The sequence below is a fragment of the Schistosoma haematobium genome, chromosome 1 (genome assembly GCF_000699445.3).
Source record: "Schistosoma haematobium chromosome 1, whole genome shotgun sequence".
NCBI lineage: Eukaryota > Metazoa > Platyhelminthes > Trematoda > Strigeidida > Schistosomatidae > Schistosoma > Schistosoma haematobium.
Window position 1 is genome coordinate 7249616 of NC_067196.1, and position 18661 is coordinate 7268276.

An 18661-nucleotide genomic window follows, 5' to 3' on the forward strand; every position below is an offset into this window, starting at 1 on the left:
TATTGATTCTTTGGATTTTCTCATTGGTGTTTAGAACTGCAATTTATCAGTCTGTTTTGACATATATGCATCCTGTACAAATTAACTCTATATTCCTATTGAGTGACATAATTCATTTCTGCTTTAAAAGATGCTTGTGACTTGATGGTAATACCAAGGTATTCTGCCCAGGATGCCCATGTACTAAATTAGATTGATCAATTACAGTCCTAAACATCAATGAGTAGATTTGAATAACCATTGTTTATGATTTAAAATCCACCCTATTGTACAGTCCAGTGGATATCTGGACTTACTAACTAAGTGAATAACGTGATAGCATTTTTAGCGGACGTTGCGGGGTTCGAGTCCGGGAGTGAACATCGATTCTGAGATGAAAGTACATTCAGTTGACGAGTGTTAGATAAGGAGTAACCTACATTCTATATTCCACTGCTAGCTACCATCCATACCTACTTAAAGAACACTAAGTAACATGTTTCTGACTTACAGTCACCTTGAATTTTCCATCCCATCAATTGTAGCCATTATCAATTTATCTCCAAACGGTAGACAAAAATTTAGATCCTAATATATATTATTTATAATTCTGTAAATCGAATGAATTGATTTTAAAATATATAGTCTATTCGTGATTAATATAAAAAGTGAAGTTGTTAAAGAACACTTTAACGTTGTTTTTCTCATGTCATGTCGTTCATAATTTGTTCTGTCAATGCTTCAGAAGATAAATGTAATGTTGAAAAACAATTGATAAAAAGCCTCAAGTTACATGTTGTGGTTCCATAATATTTGGTCAGTTCCTGAAACTATGAAAAAAAAGCTGGTATACAACCAATCTATTCCATGGTCATTATACGTAAATATGTAATCTTTACCTATTTTTTGTTGTCTTATCCAAACGGTATATGTCTTTGTTCTTTTCCAACTGTGTACATAACTCATTGTGGTGTTTATACAATCTAAGCATTAGGATCTATCGTTTTATTCATATTATGACCATATTTTTGTTCTTTGTAATTTTGATTGATAAATTAGTAATGGGATTAGTTACCATATAAAAATTGTGTAGTTTTGATTGAAACCTTTTTTTTCTTGCATTTTAACGGAAAAAACCTTCCCCCTATTATTGTTTATCACTCAATTCTAATCAATGTTGTGTATTACGATATGCTTGATTAAGAATGTAACGTGTACTATCTTAGTCAATTCCGCTTTTCATTACTTACAAAATGAAATGTTCATATTTTTAATTAATAATTCTCTTCTATTGTCGCTTTTTTTCCGAAAACATCAATTTATATACGCTCAGGTCAACACAATATTCAATCTAGTATAGGGAATACAGGAAATGCAATTAATCCTTTAATGTCTACCGAATTATCTACAACATCATCATCTATATCATCAACGTCGACAGCAACAACAACAACAACAGTACCAGCTCCATTATCCACTTCTTTCAATATTGTTGGTCGAGGTAAATTGAATATATATTAATGTTATTACTTAATTATTCTATGAACTGTTGTAATTAATTATGTTAAACTATATTAGGAGATATTTGTTGAAAGCATAAATTCAATAACTTGTAACTCTATCTATATGAATATGTGAAAGCTATCAGAAGTTGTTTTTTTATCACTGTACATAAGGTAATTGACTTGATGTAAGACCCGTAAGTAAATGCACATTATCTAGTCGAAACCCAAGACGATCAGTGGTTGGTGACGTTAGGTGTTATCGACCGTAATCGCAGGTGTGTTCAGTAACTTAAAATTCCTCTGGATCTCCAATTCGTTGATACACATAGTTCCAACTTGTCTTTACGGTTGAAGAATGTTCTTGATGTTCAATCTTTCTGATTACCAATGCTCCTACATTGTTTCGCTTCCTTTTCCATTAATCTTTTACCATTCGTTTCACGTTGGTAATGAGATAAGCTAACGTTGGTCAACATTTATTTGTGCCAGGCTTTACGTCGATCATAACTGACTGATTGCTGATATTAAAAATTAGCACATGATGAAGTTATTTCATCTCTAATTTTGCTACGTTGTACCGAGTGTGTTAGGCAGACCTGGAAAAATAAGATAATACAATTACTTGAATCAGTCATTTGTATTATATTGCTTTCACTTTTAAATTGAAATCACGAACCAATCTAAGTCTGATCATCATTGAAAATTTGGAAGCACTGGACAGCCGTTTCATCTGAGTATTGAACTTCTCAGTGGTGCACACCCACAACTCTGCACGCGGGGATCAAACCCAGGATCTCCAGTCTCGCGCCTAATTTCTAGACCACGGAGTGAGCATCCAATGGTGTTATTATCTAACGACCGTCCTTTGATTCCCGGTTTTCAACGGTGGTCTCACTCAGATCTGTCCAAATTCAACAATCTCCACAAGCCTTTAGTGACACTTAAGTTTTAATACCTAGATTGTATCACCAATCGTTAAAAATTTACATCCAATAAGTAGGTTGTAACCATGGATACAAACATGTAGATATTTCTTACTCCTTATGTTTTTGTATGCGTCTTAACCTAAAAGAGTCTATCCTTTGTTGATCTAGATATATCCATCGAAAGAGATCTTTGTTGAATCAAAACTGATAACTACAAAGATAATCGCTTTATTCGAGGCTGTATAATTGGTTACAGTAGAGAATTATTAATCATTCATTTAAATATTTCAATAAACTTCACTAGGCATGCAAGTTATGATCATCCAAAAAGCATAACACAACAAGTTTTTTTCAATATGAATTGTATCTAGTACCAGAATTTACTAATCGCATAATAAAAATTTTAATACCAACATTTCAATGTACTAAGATATCGTCAATCACTGGGTTACATTCCGACTAAGTTTGTTACGTGCTTTTTTATTGCAATTTGTTATAAGCTGTTTTTTATGGATGATAAGCCTTGCCAATTGAATGCTCGATTTAATGTCCTAGCCGCTTTTAGTAACATCAAACTGAATCTACACGGCAACTTGAACACAATAGTAAAAGGCACGAAGAATGGTGATAAGGATTTATTTGACTCCCGAAAGAAATCAAAGTGCTTTAAGATTACACTACTTTCTATATAATTTATTTACAATTAGATTAGTTGTCAGATGTGTGTGAATTCAACTGAGTTGTATGTGACAATAATGATTCAATAATTTACTGTATGTTGAAACATATTCACCATATTATACAATTGAGATGGTGGAGAAGATTTGTAGCTCAGGTGGATGACTTTGATGGAGTTTTGTTCTCTGAGCTGGATAGTTTGGTCGTGGAGCTTTCATCTTTCTTCTGAATGACATCATCAGCACAAACTTCAGATAGAAGTGAAGTGTTAGAATTTCTTCACCATCAAAATATTATACAATTAAGCATCTATAATCCTTTTGATGATGTGAATATATGTTACATAAAATTGGCAAGCATATCAATTTCAATATGTCATTTACATTCCAGTTGATTTAGCTCTCTTACTCGCGATATCAATAGGATTGGGTTTATTTGTCAGGAGACGTTTTTCAATAAATCTTTTATTGTGTTTATATATATGTTATAACTTGTGCCCTGTGTCCTATTAATGCATAACGTAATGATACCGCCAATTAGAGAACAGTGATTTATCGACCGGACCAATGACGCATAAAACAAGTACGAGCAGTCTAAAGTCTTTATCGGTAAGGCTTCCCGCCTAGCCCTGCCTGTTAACTCTAGAACACTAATCTCAGTCTCTGTGACATGAATCATTTATTTCAAACACACTGGGTTTATATACTAATCAAACAGACCACATCGTACCATAAAATAGGAAACAACATTTGTACAAGTCTTAACCAAATGTGGCTGTGAATGTGGGAGCATAATTCAAGAATAGTAAATCGTATAATAATAGTTCATGGGTTATAATAAAGCTTATGATAAGAGAAACATGAATATGAATAGTTTAGTTATTTAACAATTATACGATAAAAATATACGTATAGTATTTGTCCATAAATGGATCCCAAAGTTACCATTCATTATGCTGATCGGAATATAACAATATATCAAATTGTTAGGACTTGTTCTAATCACATTTTATAGTTAATTTTCTGAAATTCTACTTATAATAAGAACAATAGCAGATAGATAAAAAATGATTTGAAACGATTGACATTCATAATCTAAATAGGCGTATCTCAACTTTTAATTGTAACTGAATAAATAAATTGTAGAGTTTTAAATTTCTAATAACCATAGTTAAATTATTCAATAAAATAAATTAATCATTAGAATAGGATCTTTTAAAAAAATGTAATGTATGCACTTTGTATTGTTTGGCTTGTATCTTCCCATTGAGGTTTAAGACTGCAATTGATCGGTCTGTTATTGGCGTAAGTGCATACTGTGCGTATTGCCTTAATTCACAAGCTTTTTGTAAGCAATGATGGATAGTGGCTAGCAGTGGAATCCAGTTTGACGCGCGTCTCGTCCTATTTTGTACTCGTTAGCTGAATGTACCTGCATCTCAGCGTTGATGTTCACTCTGGGACTCGAACCCAGTACCATTCGCTTTGAACGCCATCGCGTTATCCACTCAGCTACTGAGTCTTGATAGCCACTTGCTTGTGCAATGAGGTGAATTTAAATTTATATTGATGGAATTATGGAGCTACAAATCTTCTCCACCATCTCAATGTAACGTATGGTTTATAATTAAATCTTCCTCAAGTTTAATATTATATATATATATATATATAATTTGTAAATGTAATATGGTAAATTATTCCAAGTGATTTGAATTGTTTATGTTTTATGTCATTGAACCACATGATTATTATCTATCAACTGTGATAAACTGAAACTAATGATAGAGAGTGAATTAGTTGATTATACTGAACATTTCATTTATATTGATAGTATCATAAACTCCGATAAAATAACAAACTTTTGGCACGAATCAATAGAGCATTTGTCAACTTGTAGTGTAACCGAGATGTTCGTCTCTCAATCAAAGTACATGTGTAAACCGTATAGCAATCCACTTTGTATTACTTTCCAAATGGGAAGAAATTTCTTCGCTCGATTCGTTCCTTCTTTAATTCATGAAGTCATTGATCATTGGTCTGAGTTGTGTAGACATGTACAGACTATCTGGTTGGAATCGACACCACAATGATGACGACCAGTGGACGGAGACATTGGTTGACATATCTCGAATTCAGCAACCAACCGAAGTTGAGGTTCCTTCACTCTTTATCTTCCTACAGATCTTCACTCGCAGCTTTGCTCTACAGATATAGATATATATACCTTTCCAATCAGTCTCTTTGATTGCGCTGTATTCTCAAAAGTTGGTCATTCTTGTAGTCATTGTTACTACATCACTATGATTCGTTATTTATTCATATTTCAAATTGATCAGGTCGTGTGTGCTGATATAGTATGTTAATTTGGGACAATGGGCATTGAGCCAGGTTATACGTTGATCAAGATTCACTGTGTGATTGACGACCACATGCTACTGTTTAACATCAAAATATTTGATGATATGACTACTTGATAAATTAGATATATATTTGAAGAGTTTACTTAATCATTGTAAAAATTTCAATTTCAAAAGTCATACATTTGAGTATCTTTTTTAATTAATTTTAGTGGATAAATATTACAAAGGATGATAATAATAGATCAGTGTTTATTTCGATAACCGAAAAAATAAATATATATATGTATAAATATATATGTCTGTTTGGCGTCATAGCAACGATATAAAATCAATTAAATAAGCAAATGCATACCATTTAGGATGTTAACTTGGGATAATACACATTTGTTCTGAGCTTTATGTCGATCTTCTCTGACTAAATTGGAGATGCGTATTAACTTTAATTTACCAATATTTTGACGATGTTACTTGATGCTATACTTAATTTGCATATTTTTCTTAAGTGTTCTCATGAAAAACTTTATTTTCATGATACTAACAATATCATAATATCTTTCATATTGTTTGTTTGAACAAAATCAAAATATGATAGATAATCTCACACTTTGAAATGGATTGTTAAATTTATTTGAATTTTGACTAGAAGTATATTTTAAACTAACTGCCTTCAATAAATAAAAAAAAAACACATGGAGAATTCAGCAAAGAATATTCCATGTTCAAAGAAAACTTTTATTTAAGGTATGTATTTGTATTTGTAAAATAACGATAACAGTTATGGAATGAAGAGTTGGGTGAATATTTTTTTTGTACCAAATTCTAGAGAAGAAATTTCAAAACACACGGTTACATGTTTCTAGAGAATGAAATTTAATGTTATAGTTGCGTAATAACAACCATAAAATTGGATAGATTATCGGAGTACAATGAGTAAAGCCTCATAAAAGTATTAGTAATCAAACAAAGGGATTTATTTAAGGACATTTGTTTAAATTTTAGGTGATAAATAATTAATGAACTTTCTTTCCACAATTCAGTTCCATTTACAATTACACACAATCTTAACATACTTTTCGTCACACACCAGATGTCTCACTCACTACATTAAATTCTTACTTTTAACATTGTTAACATGATTGGATGACTTGTGTAAGTTGTACCACTGAAATGTTTTCTAGTTTAGTAAAAGAAATAATGGTGAATTCATGTCGATCTTATCTATTTGTCTATGAATTTCGCTATTAAACGTGAACTTTATATTCTTAGTGCATTTTAATGATAATTGTTTTAATGATTTCTCAGTTGTTCACAAACATATTCGACTTTCGTCTTGATTATTAATCTAATCGTTTCAATTTACTCATAGAGTAGTAATTCAAGTTTAGTGCTTGCAATATTATCGACTTTGCATTTAAACTAAACACTTCAAAGGATCAATATAGAATAGTTTAATTTTATCTTACTTACTCCTGTTACTCCCAATGGAGCGTAGGACGCCGACCAGCATTCTCCAACCCATTCTGTCCACCACCTTCCTTTCTAGTGCTATCCACTTTTTGTTCATTTTTCTTATTTTTATCTCCATTTCTCGACTGAATATGTTCTTTGGTCTTCCCCTTGGCCTTTGGCTTTGAGGGTTCTATGTGAGGGCTTGCCTTGTAACGCAGTTGCGTGCATTCCTCAATGTGTGTCCTATCCACTTCCAGCACTTTTCCCTCCACTGGAATCTGCTTTATTCTCTTCCATCGTAGGGTGTTGCTGATAGTGTCTGTCCAACGGATCCGAAGTATTTTTCGTAGACAATTGTTAATAAACACTTATATCTTGTGTATGGTGGCTTTTGTAGTTCTCCAAGTTTCCACCCCATACAGTAGAACTGTGTTGACATTTGTATTGAAAATTCCGACTTTGTTGTTGGTTGACAGTTGTTTTGAATTCCAGATGTTGAGTCAGTCTGTTTTATTTCGAGATCGGTAACATTTCAGGGTGTTACATAAATCAACAACCAGTATACCTGCATGTATTCATCGGTGATCATTGATAATTAGTTCTAGAAGAAAAAACACTTTATATATTCTACAAAATAGAACATACCTAATATCAATTTCATTACTATTAAATTATATAAATTATGCATTAAATGTGTTATGTCTTTATGGCCGAATAATTATATCACGTGATACGATTACCAATTAGACACCGACTTTTACGACCAGACTAATGACGCATAAACCTATTCGAACGGCTTAGATTTCTTTTTGGTCCTTTGAAATAGTAGCTTCTTGCCTAAACCCAGTCGGTTCAGTTCAGAACAACACCTTCAGCCTCCGCGACACGAAACGTATATTTCAGACATACTTGTTTTATATACAAACAAATCAGACAACATTATACCATAAAATAGAAAATAACAATTATACAAGTTCAACCGAAAAGTGACTTTGAGTGTTAAAGGCTGTAACTTGGGAATTGGAACTATAACTTAAAAAAATAGTAAATCACATAATAGTAGTCAATATGTTAAACGGAAGTTTATAATAAAACAGATACAACAAGAATAATTGTAATATTACTTTATAGCTAGTTCCTAGCGATTTTTATTCTTTTATACTCCATCCGGATATAACAAACTATATGATGGATAAATGGCGAAAATAAAATTTTATAGTATTGCAACAAGGCAATTGTAATATAATTTTAATTAAATAGTTCATTACACAAATAGGTTGGTCTTTTTTTGTTTTTGTTTATTTTAGTAAAAGTAAAATCTCAAATGGTTAAATGTACTTTCCAGAATGTATCTTCATTATTGTTTTTTTTTTTATTATTTTGAGTTTAGTTTATTAGTTTGATAAATTATTCAGATTTGATGCAAAAGCTACATTCATTATAATGGGATGATGTAAAACTATCGTTTCCAAATACCTTCTTTTGTATTGGTCTATCCGATGTTTTAGAGAGCAGAATATATAGAAAAAATAATAAACTAGTCTCCTTATATTTCTCTCTATTGCATACCATTGTAAATGGCTTTATAGTGATAAATAGTACATTTGTAATAATCTAACTTTATGAAATCAACTCAGTCAGTCATCTACAACGTTGGACCAGGCACATATATGCATCCCTACAAGCTACTATACCACATTTGCACAACGGTATGAACAGCAAATTCATAGAAGCCGTTATTTCAATAGTAGTGTTAAATAAAAAAAGATTGCACATAAGGATATGATACAGAGAGAAAGAATTAGTTCGTAGAAAGGAAGCTATTAGGTAATTTTAATCTCATAGTTTCAAGGAAGACAAAGAGTGTATACACCTACACCATTGTGATCGATTCTGAGCCATATCAACCAGACGTATAATAGTTGTCGATTCAACTAAAGATGAACTTACCTTTGGGTTTAGGAACCTGGGTAGTGGATATGGTTTTACCTAGGGGAGTTGGGCAACCCTGATCCCAAATCAATGGTGTATATGGGCTGGCTCCAGGATCCTGAGGGAACAAATGGCATATGAACCAATTGTTGGTCACCGGCTACCATGGGACTGCATCTCCTGACGTTGCTCCACTGCCTTATGGATTAGACCAATAGTTCAAAGTGTCGAGGTGTGGCGTTCTAAAGAAACCACCTACTTCTGTTTGGGTACCCGGGCAGTATGACATCCGTCACACAAATCGAATGATTTATGTGGCACATATCTATTTGGTGCCTCCTTGTACCTATGTTTATGTGTTTAAATATATACATATATATATAGTAAAAAGTCCAGTTATTGTGTAAAAGCCTTGTTGATCGACACCCTAGAAGAAGTTAATTCACCTTCAATTTTATTCAATTATATATTAATTATTTAATGATTGTATTGTATCAAACTAAGTAATTATCACAGAGTTTATAATCACTGTGAATAAATCAATGAAGAAATAGAAAAAAACATTGAAAATCAATAAACAAAGTTCACCTTGAATAAATTTATTTAATAAAAGTTAAAATGTCACTTAACAACAATCACCTTAAATCAATATATGAATTTTAAAGTTGATTTTCATTTACATACGTTGTATTTCAAAGATTCTACATCTCCCGTTTCCCCACCCCATCCCCACCAATAATCAATTACATTGTTTATTTCTTTTTATTACATCATCATTAGTTCAAAAGTTATAAAGTGATAATATTTAATGAGATTGTAACTATTGTGTTAGTGATTTGAACTGTAGTTGTATGATTTACATGAATAGACTATGTTACAATAAAATGTAAAGATTTTTTCGATTATTGATTTGCATTAAGATCCAGTTACATACAAAAATTAGTTTTGACTTTGGTCGTCATCGTGATAATTTGGGTAGATTTTAAGATTTATTATTTAGTGTGTATTCTGTTTGTATATTGCTTTCGTTTCTATCTGGAGTTTACAATGAACATCTGCATTTTAAACTGTTTCTATAAATTATTAGTAAGATTTTCTATTTTCCTACTGTTGATATTCAGGGTTCTAGTTGATTAGCCTGCGTTGGTATATGTGTATCGTAAGAGAATGCCTTGGTATTGCTTTTTATTTAGTTACACGTTTTTAGTATTGTCTGGTGGTTGGGGGTATTTAACAAAAACCCTAAATGTAATAGAAGTTTAGGGTTACCTATTGAGTAACTTCCATCATACCTAACATCTCAACATGTTTTACAGGAATGATGGTAAATCGGTTGATGAGGCTATGAATCTGAATCGACTGAGATGGTTGGGCCACGTATTACGCATACTCAACCACCGATTATCATAACACGCAATGCTGACTAGTGTAGGAGATAGTTATAAGAAAGTTAGGGGAGGTCAAACCAAGACGTGGCATCAGTGCTGGAAGTTACTAACTTCTGGTCTGAGCCATGTTGGTAGATGCAGACTACTTGGTTAGGGTTCGCGCAATTATTGTAACCAGTGGTTGGAGACTCTAGGTGAGACAGCTCAGGATCGATCACAATGGCGTAGGTGTATACACTTTTTGTTTTCCTTTAAACTATGTTTCGTATATTATCACCACTGAATTAACTACTTCTGTGAATTTGGTGTTCGTTTTGTTGTGCTAATGATGTGTTGCAACTTGGGCCGATGCCTATATATGCCTGGTCTTACGTTGTAACGTACTTACTGACTGATACTTTCTAAAATGTATAGTTACCACTTTTCATGGGTGAATTCAAATAACTCATCTTCTCTTCTTTTTCTTAAATATTTCAATTATCAGAATAATAATTTTTATCCTACCGTTTCCGGTACATAATTAATAATAAACTTCTCTCTTTCATCTAGGGTAAAAATATTCCTGTTCAGTGTGCTTGAAACTGAATATATGTATTTGTCAAGTGTTATATAGTTCGTAAAAATATCTCTTACTAAATATCTGCGAAACAAATCGTACAATAAACCGGTTTTACAGCCATCCTAAACTTCTCAAAAACCTAAGTGTTTATTTGTTTAGAATATTTTACATTGCATACATTTTATTGTATGTGAACTAGGGATTCTATCTAATTATACGAACATTATTATAGTTGGAGCATCAGTTTATTCCTTCCTTAAGTGATTTTCATGGAGATTTTGTATTATTTTAATCGTTTAAAACTGAAGATAGTTGACAGAGGTTTCGTTCTTTATTTTAACCATACGTCAATAGCACTTACTTATGACTGCTCACTAGATTGAATTATAGATATTCAGATCTTTCAATAGACATTATATCACATGATCACTGAGTTTATGTTTTGATCGTTTGAACTTATTTATTATGCTTACTTATTTCAGGTTTATTTGAGCAACCAGTGTTAGTAACAAGTGGGAAATCAAACACTATACTCTCATCATCACAATCATTAAATAAATTGTCAATAAATGCAAATATCAATCCTAGTGGAAGACAAACACCAGCGAATTCTAAACATAATGAACATAATCAACTAGAACATGGTATTCATCATTTATCTAAAGATAATGAACTTGAAGGTTCCAATATCCTACTTGGTATCGGTTTAAATGATACATCATATGCTACATCTGCTAATTCCACTCCAAATGTATGTGATATTGATTCGAAAGGAGGAACACATGAGGTTTGTGCTTTTATTTATAATCATATATCTGAACGTTTTTCAGTGTTGCTCATATGTAACAGACTAAAAATATGTTTGATTGATTATTGTTCTCTTTAATATGTGATGGGTAAATTTTTCTGATTTTCTATTGAAATCATTTCAGCAGAATGATATCCAATTCTTGGAAACTTAAGATTATAAATAATGTGGAGATATAAAGTGGTGGTTGGAGGTTATCTACAGGAAATCATGGACCTATGTTTCGTCCTATTTGACACTCGTCACCAAGGTGCACTTATAATCCTGAGGGAACTGATTCCCCCTCCCCCTTGGTGGTTTTGATCTCGTGTCAACCAACTTCACAGTCAGAGACTTTAAAACTGAGCTTTCTGGACTACTAGTGAGCTACTGTATGATAAAGACCTATTTACAATAATCGATCACTGAGCAGTGTAAAACGTCGTATATGTTAAGTCCTGCATAGTGCTGACCAAATTTTAGTCATTTAAATGGTCATATATTCATACAGTTTAAGTAATAGTTATCATGTAGACTAGTGACCCCATTGAAACTTGATAGATGCAATGTAATCTGTACTAAGAATGACTGCATACACATTGCATCACTATTAAGTGATCAATCAATTGTCAGTAAATGTTTAGTTTCATTAATCCTGTTATCTCACGATCGAATCATAAGTTTACTAATAATTCATCAATGTTTATGGATTTATGATGAAACTATTATAGCTATTTTATAGCTGATAAAGATTCATTCGTTATATCACTACGACCAATGATGTTTGACATTTTATCAAGGTTCATTTAAAATGAAGTCAACTTGTTTATGCTTTTCTAGAAACAATTTTTCTATGTTTCGAGTTAATGTTATTATTATGATTATGATTAGCATTATAAGCATGATATGATCTGAAATTTTGCTTACAAAAAGAAAACACACTTAAAATCTTCGAAGTAATTATTTTTTAATGTTTTCGTATACTTTTACATTTTAAACATTTAAAGCTTTTATATCAGGAGGACTAAAAACCTGTTTTGTCCTAAGGTGAGACTCAACAGGAGTTCGCACCCATGTCCAGTTATTTTTGATTGATTTTACGATGCTAATTACTGACTCTATCTTGAAACGGAACCCTAATTACTATTTTAATAAAGTTTAGGATATCCTACTGATTGAGACGCTGCTATGAAAGATACTATGAAACGACTGAAGAATTACTATCATTTAGTCGCTTGTTCTTTCATTCTTCTTTACAATACATGGTATTAAAACTGATTGATATAAGTTCATATGTCAATCTTCATTCTAATTTTCGCCTATTAACTTGAATATTTCAATGTCAAACAGCTGTTATGGTTAGTTTAACTTTTATGAAAAGTTAATGCAACTAACCCAAATCACATTCTCCTTCTCTATAGCAATATGTTAAAATGATTCATACAAAAATACCAGGTATTTTTTTGTTTCACTTAATAGTCAGTGATTAACTGATTAATTTAAAGATTTCACTGAAAGTGAATACTGTCATTTTTACATATTTGTATATCGTTTTGTCTAATGACTAAATCAAAATTTTTTAGAAGTTAATCTGACTTCATTTAGAAAACCATCAAAACGTAAACATCTGTTGAATCCTTTTTTACTTTTATTCAATCCATTAACTCTAATATTAGTCCTATTCTAAGTGAATAATTTCCTCAACGAACTTCGTATCTTATTAATTGAAAGCACCTATCTACAATATATTACTCAATATTGTATCAGTCAGTCAAACAGGACATAGAACTTAGCACATTTATATACTGATTTAAGTCGGCATATCACATTTACATACAGTGAGATGAAATTATCAGCGCGAATTCCATAGCAGTAGAGATACTAATAATATTCAGGGAGAAAGAAAAGCCGTATTATATCACACATTCGTTAATTTTTAATACATTAATCTCCAGTAGTGATCGATTTTTTTTTAACCTTTTTCTTAAACCAGTTAAGTTTTTACTTACAAGATGTGCACCGATGTCCAGTTATTTTTGATTGACCTTATGGCGCTAATTACTGACTTCATCTTGAAATGGAACTCTAATTATATATATATATATATATATATATATATATATATATATAAATTACAGCCTACTTTTTAGATGTACCGTTCCCTTAGTATTTTAGATAGGAAAAATTTTGACTGTCGGCTAACCCATCTATCTTGACTCAAGATTTTCTTTGACTTTCTAAGAACTAAAGCAATATATATAAATGTGGAGAGAAAGATGAAGAAAGAGTTTTTTCATCAGGAAAATGAAATGTGAGAGTAAATTCCTTTTCTCAGTTTTTTTTATTTGTTTGTTCTATTGAATAAAAAAAATATTAGCTTCATTAATATAAATAGAAATTGAACTATACGATTGTTTATAATCTTGGTTGAATCTGAATCATAGAGTAAACATCAACAGTGGGATTTAGGTACATTTAACTAATGAGCCCCATTTAAGACATAACGTGCTTCCAGTTTATCCTCTTACTAGCAACAATCCATCTATTGTGTAGAAAGAATGTTGTGTATGTTGTTATTAGTTCTATTTTTCTTATTTGTTTCTTCTTTCCTATTTTATGATTATTCGTATTATTTTAGGCGTGTGTATCGCATAGTTTTCGACAAAGAATATTACAGAAGAAATCGAAAAAATTACAAAAACTTCGTGATAATTCTACACTGGTATGTTCTAAATTGATTTTCTAGCTGTTGCTTGGTTTATTTATTCCTCGTACATTGATTACAATTGTGTTGTATGTTGATCCAAGATCTATATGCTTCAATAGATTTGTTTTGATGGTTTGCATGTGTTTTTTATTTGATTGTTTATCTAGTAGAAAGAAGACGCAAGTGTTTATTCAGTATTTTATAACCTTTTTTTCGGTCATCATGATTAGTTAATTGAGAAAACAAATACAGTTTATGTTATTGTTTGACGTTCTACTGTGAATAGATTTTGTTTTGTAGACAATCGTATTGTCGATTAGGAGTTTTAAAGCCTAACATTTAATTCATATTAGCACTACTAGTATTTAAATCTGTATTACCCAGCTTCGGAGTTGGTGATATATATCGTCCTCGGTCTATCTGCTCAATAATATACGGAAGAGAACTTGTCTCGAACAAGGTTATGGCCTTGACACGATAGGCTAGCTGATTCAACCTTAAGGCTAGAAATGAGTGAAACCTTTAGCAGAGAAAAACTATTATATTACCTAATTGAGTTGGCAAGCAAGAAATGATAAGAAAAAGGGATTTTTTTTACTGAATAGATTACTCACATATATGATTGGTGATGACAATAATTGGACTAGATAAATTAAGTCATGGAAATATTGTTAATCCATTTATACATCAGTTGAATTAAGCTACCTGATTAGTATTTATTGTGAAGAGAATTTTTCGTTTGTTGTAGTTCAACATTCTAACTAATAGTTATTATGATTAGAATTAGCTTAGGGCATAATGTACTGTTTAAAGTCTAGGTCGTAGTTACAGTTATCTCACTATATAGTTTCTTCTCCTTTCTCTTATAACTTTGTAGAATTCGGTTTTGAATTCGTCTATCTCTAAACTTTTCACCGATTTAATTATGGAATTTTACCAAGATCTTTTTTGATATCAGTATTGTGAATGTTTGTTTTTAGCGAATGAAATTAAGATTTACAACTATTTTTTTTGAAGGCGATCTCGCTGGCTAATACATTTCAATTACTAAATAATATCTTCTATTCAATATTTTATATTTATTTATTTGAACACAAAGATATTGGTACAGTGGGGCACCAGATACATATGCGCCACACAAATATCATTTGATTTGTGTGAGGGCTAGGATACTTCCTAGTTGCCCAAACCGAAGCAGGTAGTTTTCTTGGGAAGCCACACCCGGAGCCTTCGACCTAAAGGTCTGATCCACAAGGCAGTGGAGCAACGTAAGAAGATGCAGTCCCATGGTAACCGGTGACCAACGATTGGTTCATACACCATTTGTTCCCTCAATATATTGGAGTCCATGTGCACCACTAGTTTAGAATCAGGGTTTTCCAACTACCGTAGGCGGACTCTCCGTGTCCATCAACTCGGTTAAAGCGTCCTCTCAATTTCGTAAACAACAGTAATGCCGCAAGAAGGCAGTAAATAGGACTTTCTTGGCAGTGGTTGTATTCACGTGGCCATGTGAGAGCGTTCCGAGAGGGAGAGCGGTCTGTCCTCATTCTCGGCCGTATCAGGGCATTTGGGGGCCTTCTATTCAATAACGTATGTAATACTATTTTCAAGCCTTCTAAATAAAATGATTTGTAAATCAGAATTTAAATTGACCAAAATAATAAAAAAACGTTTAGTGATGAAGTGAAAAGAATTCACTTGTTTGATATCGGCTGTCAAATGTCATTGTTTTATACTTGAATCTCTTTTTTTTGTTCTCTCTCTTTCTCTTGGAGACGAGATTAGTTATCAATTGTTTTTCTCTACATAGCAATTTAATATTCATAGAATTATTATCATTAGAAAGTTGTCATTTAAACATTTACTCATTCATAATTAACAGGCTAGTAAACACATAGCTAAGGCATATATTTATGTATTGTATGTTATAGGTATTAAATTATGGCCACAAAAGTATACCAGTTTACAGAGTATCTTAATAAATGGTTATCCTATATTTTATGTACTGATTTAGTTCTTATTTTAAGATGTAGATTTTAATTTAAAACTATTTGTATACTGTAATATTCTACTCAGAAAAGAATAATTGTTTAGCTCATTCTTATTAAACTGTTATATGCTTATTTTATTCTTATTAAAATCTATGAATTCCAATGATAACCTGTTTAAAATGAACTAGGTTTGTGGATTAATTTAGTATACTATATTGTTCTTTATCAACTGTTTGTCTTTAGAACTTGAAAGAATCCAGTGTAGTTATCATTATTAATAATAGGGTTGTGGTCTGATGTGTGACGAAGTCTCAGCACGAATACTGAAGTTTCGACTAGCTTTCGCCAACTTGCGTCATTTATGGCGTAGGCGAGATATCCGTCTATCAACCAAAGAACGTGTTTACTGCGCAGCAGTTCGTTCCGTCCTACTTTATGGCAGTTAAACATGGCCGGTAAGAGTGGAAGACATTCGTAGGTTACTAGTACTTGATCATAGGTGTCTTCGAAATATTGCTCGTATATCGCGGAACCATCGAGTAAGTAACGCAGTTGTTAGGAAACGGATACTAGGTAAGGATGGCAAATCAATTGATGAAGTAGTGAAACTTCATCAGTTGAGATGACTGGGACACGTGTTACGTATGTCCAACCACCGACTGCCTCGACGTGCGATGTTCGGTAGTATAAGAGTAAGATGGAGGAAAGCTAGGGGCGGCCAGACCAAAACAGGGCACAAGTCCATGAAATCACTGACAAGTGGACTGAGTCATGTCGGTAGGTGTAGACTACCTGGTTGGGGACCTCGAGATGATAGCAACCGATGGTAAGAGACCCTGAATGACATGGCTCAAAGCCGTTTACAATGACGCAGGTGCATCCACTCTTTGTGTTCCTCCGAATTCTAATCTTCTGAATTGTTCATATCCCTTTTTTGTTTCTCTTTCCAAATTTATTTCACTGTATTATACTCTTTAAATAACATCTCCAAACCCTAATCTTCTCGATTACTGCCTATACTCTTTCTACCTTTACCACTACGTGATTTGAATCGACAACTGCATCTGTGTGCTAATGTGGTATGGCAACTCGAACTGATGTACGTACGTCCGAAGTTCTACGTTGTTACTGACTGACTAACTTAATTGTGATCATGAACAGTCGAAGTTAGACATTAACACCGTTGGATGCCGGCTCAGTGGTCTAGGTGTTAATCGTTCGCGCGTGAGACCGAAGATCTGAGTTTGAGACGCGTATGTGGGATCGCGGGTGCACACTGCTGAGGAATCCCATAGTAAGACGAAACTTCCGGGTTTTCAATGATGGTCTGACATTGATCGATTCATGTTCTCAATTAATTATAATCATACTAATTATCCCGATACTCATTAATTCTTCAATGTTTCTTACCTGATACAACTACGCTTGAGTTTATTCAGTTGTACGGCAAATTTCCAAATAACTATAAATTATCTAGTGGTTAATTACCTAGAGACTTATTTTGTAGAGTTTTAATAAATAGCTATTCCTACTTACTGATTTCAATAAAGTCAAGCTAAGAGAACAATCGATAATTGCTCTATACACCACATAAACAAATTGCACACATTGTCTAGTTACATAGTGTAATGATCAGATTGAGATGTAATTGATCAGTATAAATCAGTCAATTATTAGTGAATAAACAAATAAATTACAACAGTGACCAAATCGGTATACAAATTCTTATTGCTTATCAATTTGAATGGTTATCATAAGTGAAAATATTACAACTATATCAATTTAATGCTGTTCACAAGTTTTGTTTTCTTCAGTTAATCATGTGTATAGAATGTTGTACAAACGAAGAAAAGCACACTATATGGATTACAAGTTTTCTAATTTAACCTATTAAGTTATAATTAAAGTACTTTTTTGTTGTCTGACATTTATCGTTTTCTTCTCTTTCATTTTACTAGTCGAAACAAGCATCAAATACCTCTTTATCTAGTTTACAACCATCAGAGAATAATTTGAACCAAGTAAATTCTGAAACAATTGATAATACTACTTTAAATTTAGACAATGATAAATCCTGTAAGTGTATTTTCTAGTTCTCTTTGTTTTTTCATGAAATTACTTTGTTGTTTTTGCTATTGATAGACTGGAGGATTTCATGGTTAGACTTGTTTAAGATTAAACAAAGATGGATAGTGGCTAGCAGTGGAATCCAGTTTAACCACTGGATACCACTCTAATCCTTAGGAAATTGATCCATTTCTTAGATAATAAAATACACTTGTCCTTTAGGTTACTTCTCATCGCCATCGATTGACCTTCACTCTTCGTCTTCCATTAGATCCTGATATCTGAATTCTTCTTGGCACTTTGTGTACCACAAATTCATTTTCGAATCATA

General features: G+C 32.3%; 1 protein-coding gene across 1 annotated transcript in view; it reads left to right on the plus strand.

Moving 5' to 3' along the window:
- MS3_00010037 (uncharacterized protein) overlaps positions 1-18661 on the plus strand; it is a gene marked incomplete at both ends in the record, with an annotated part of 95794 nt that overhangs the window by 61533 nt on the left and 15600 nt on the right. Inside the window, 4 exons of the mRNA XM_051218374.1 lie at positions 1313-1480; positions 11258-11562; positions 14201-14284; positions 18222-18339. Of these exons, the coding sequence (XP_051073039.1) occupies positions 1313-1480; positions 11258-11562; positions 14201-14284; positions 18222-18339 (675 nt within the window). The remainder of the gene's footprint in view (positions 1-1312; positions 1481-11257; positions 11563-14200; positions 14285-18221; positions 18340-18661) is intronic.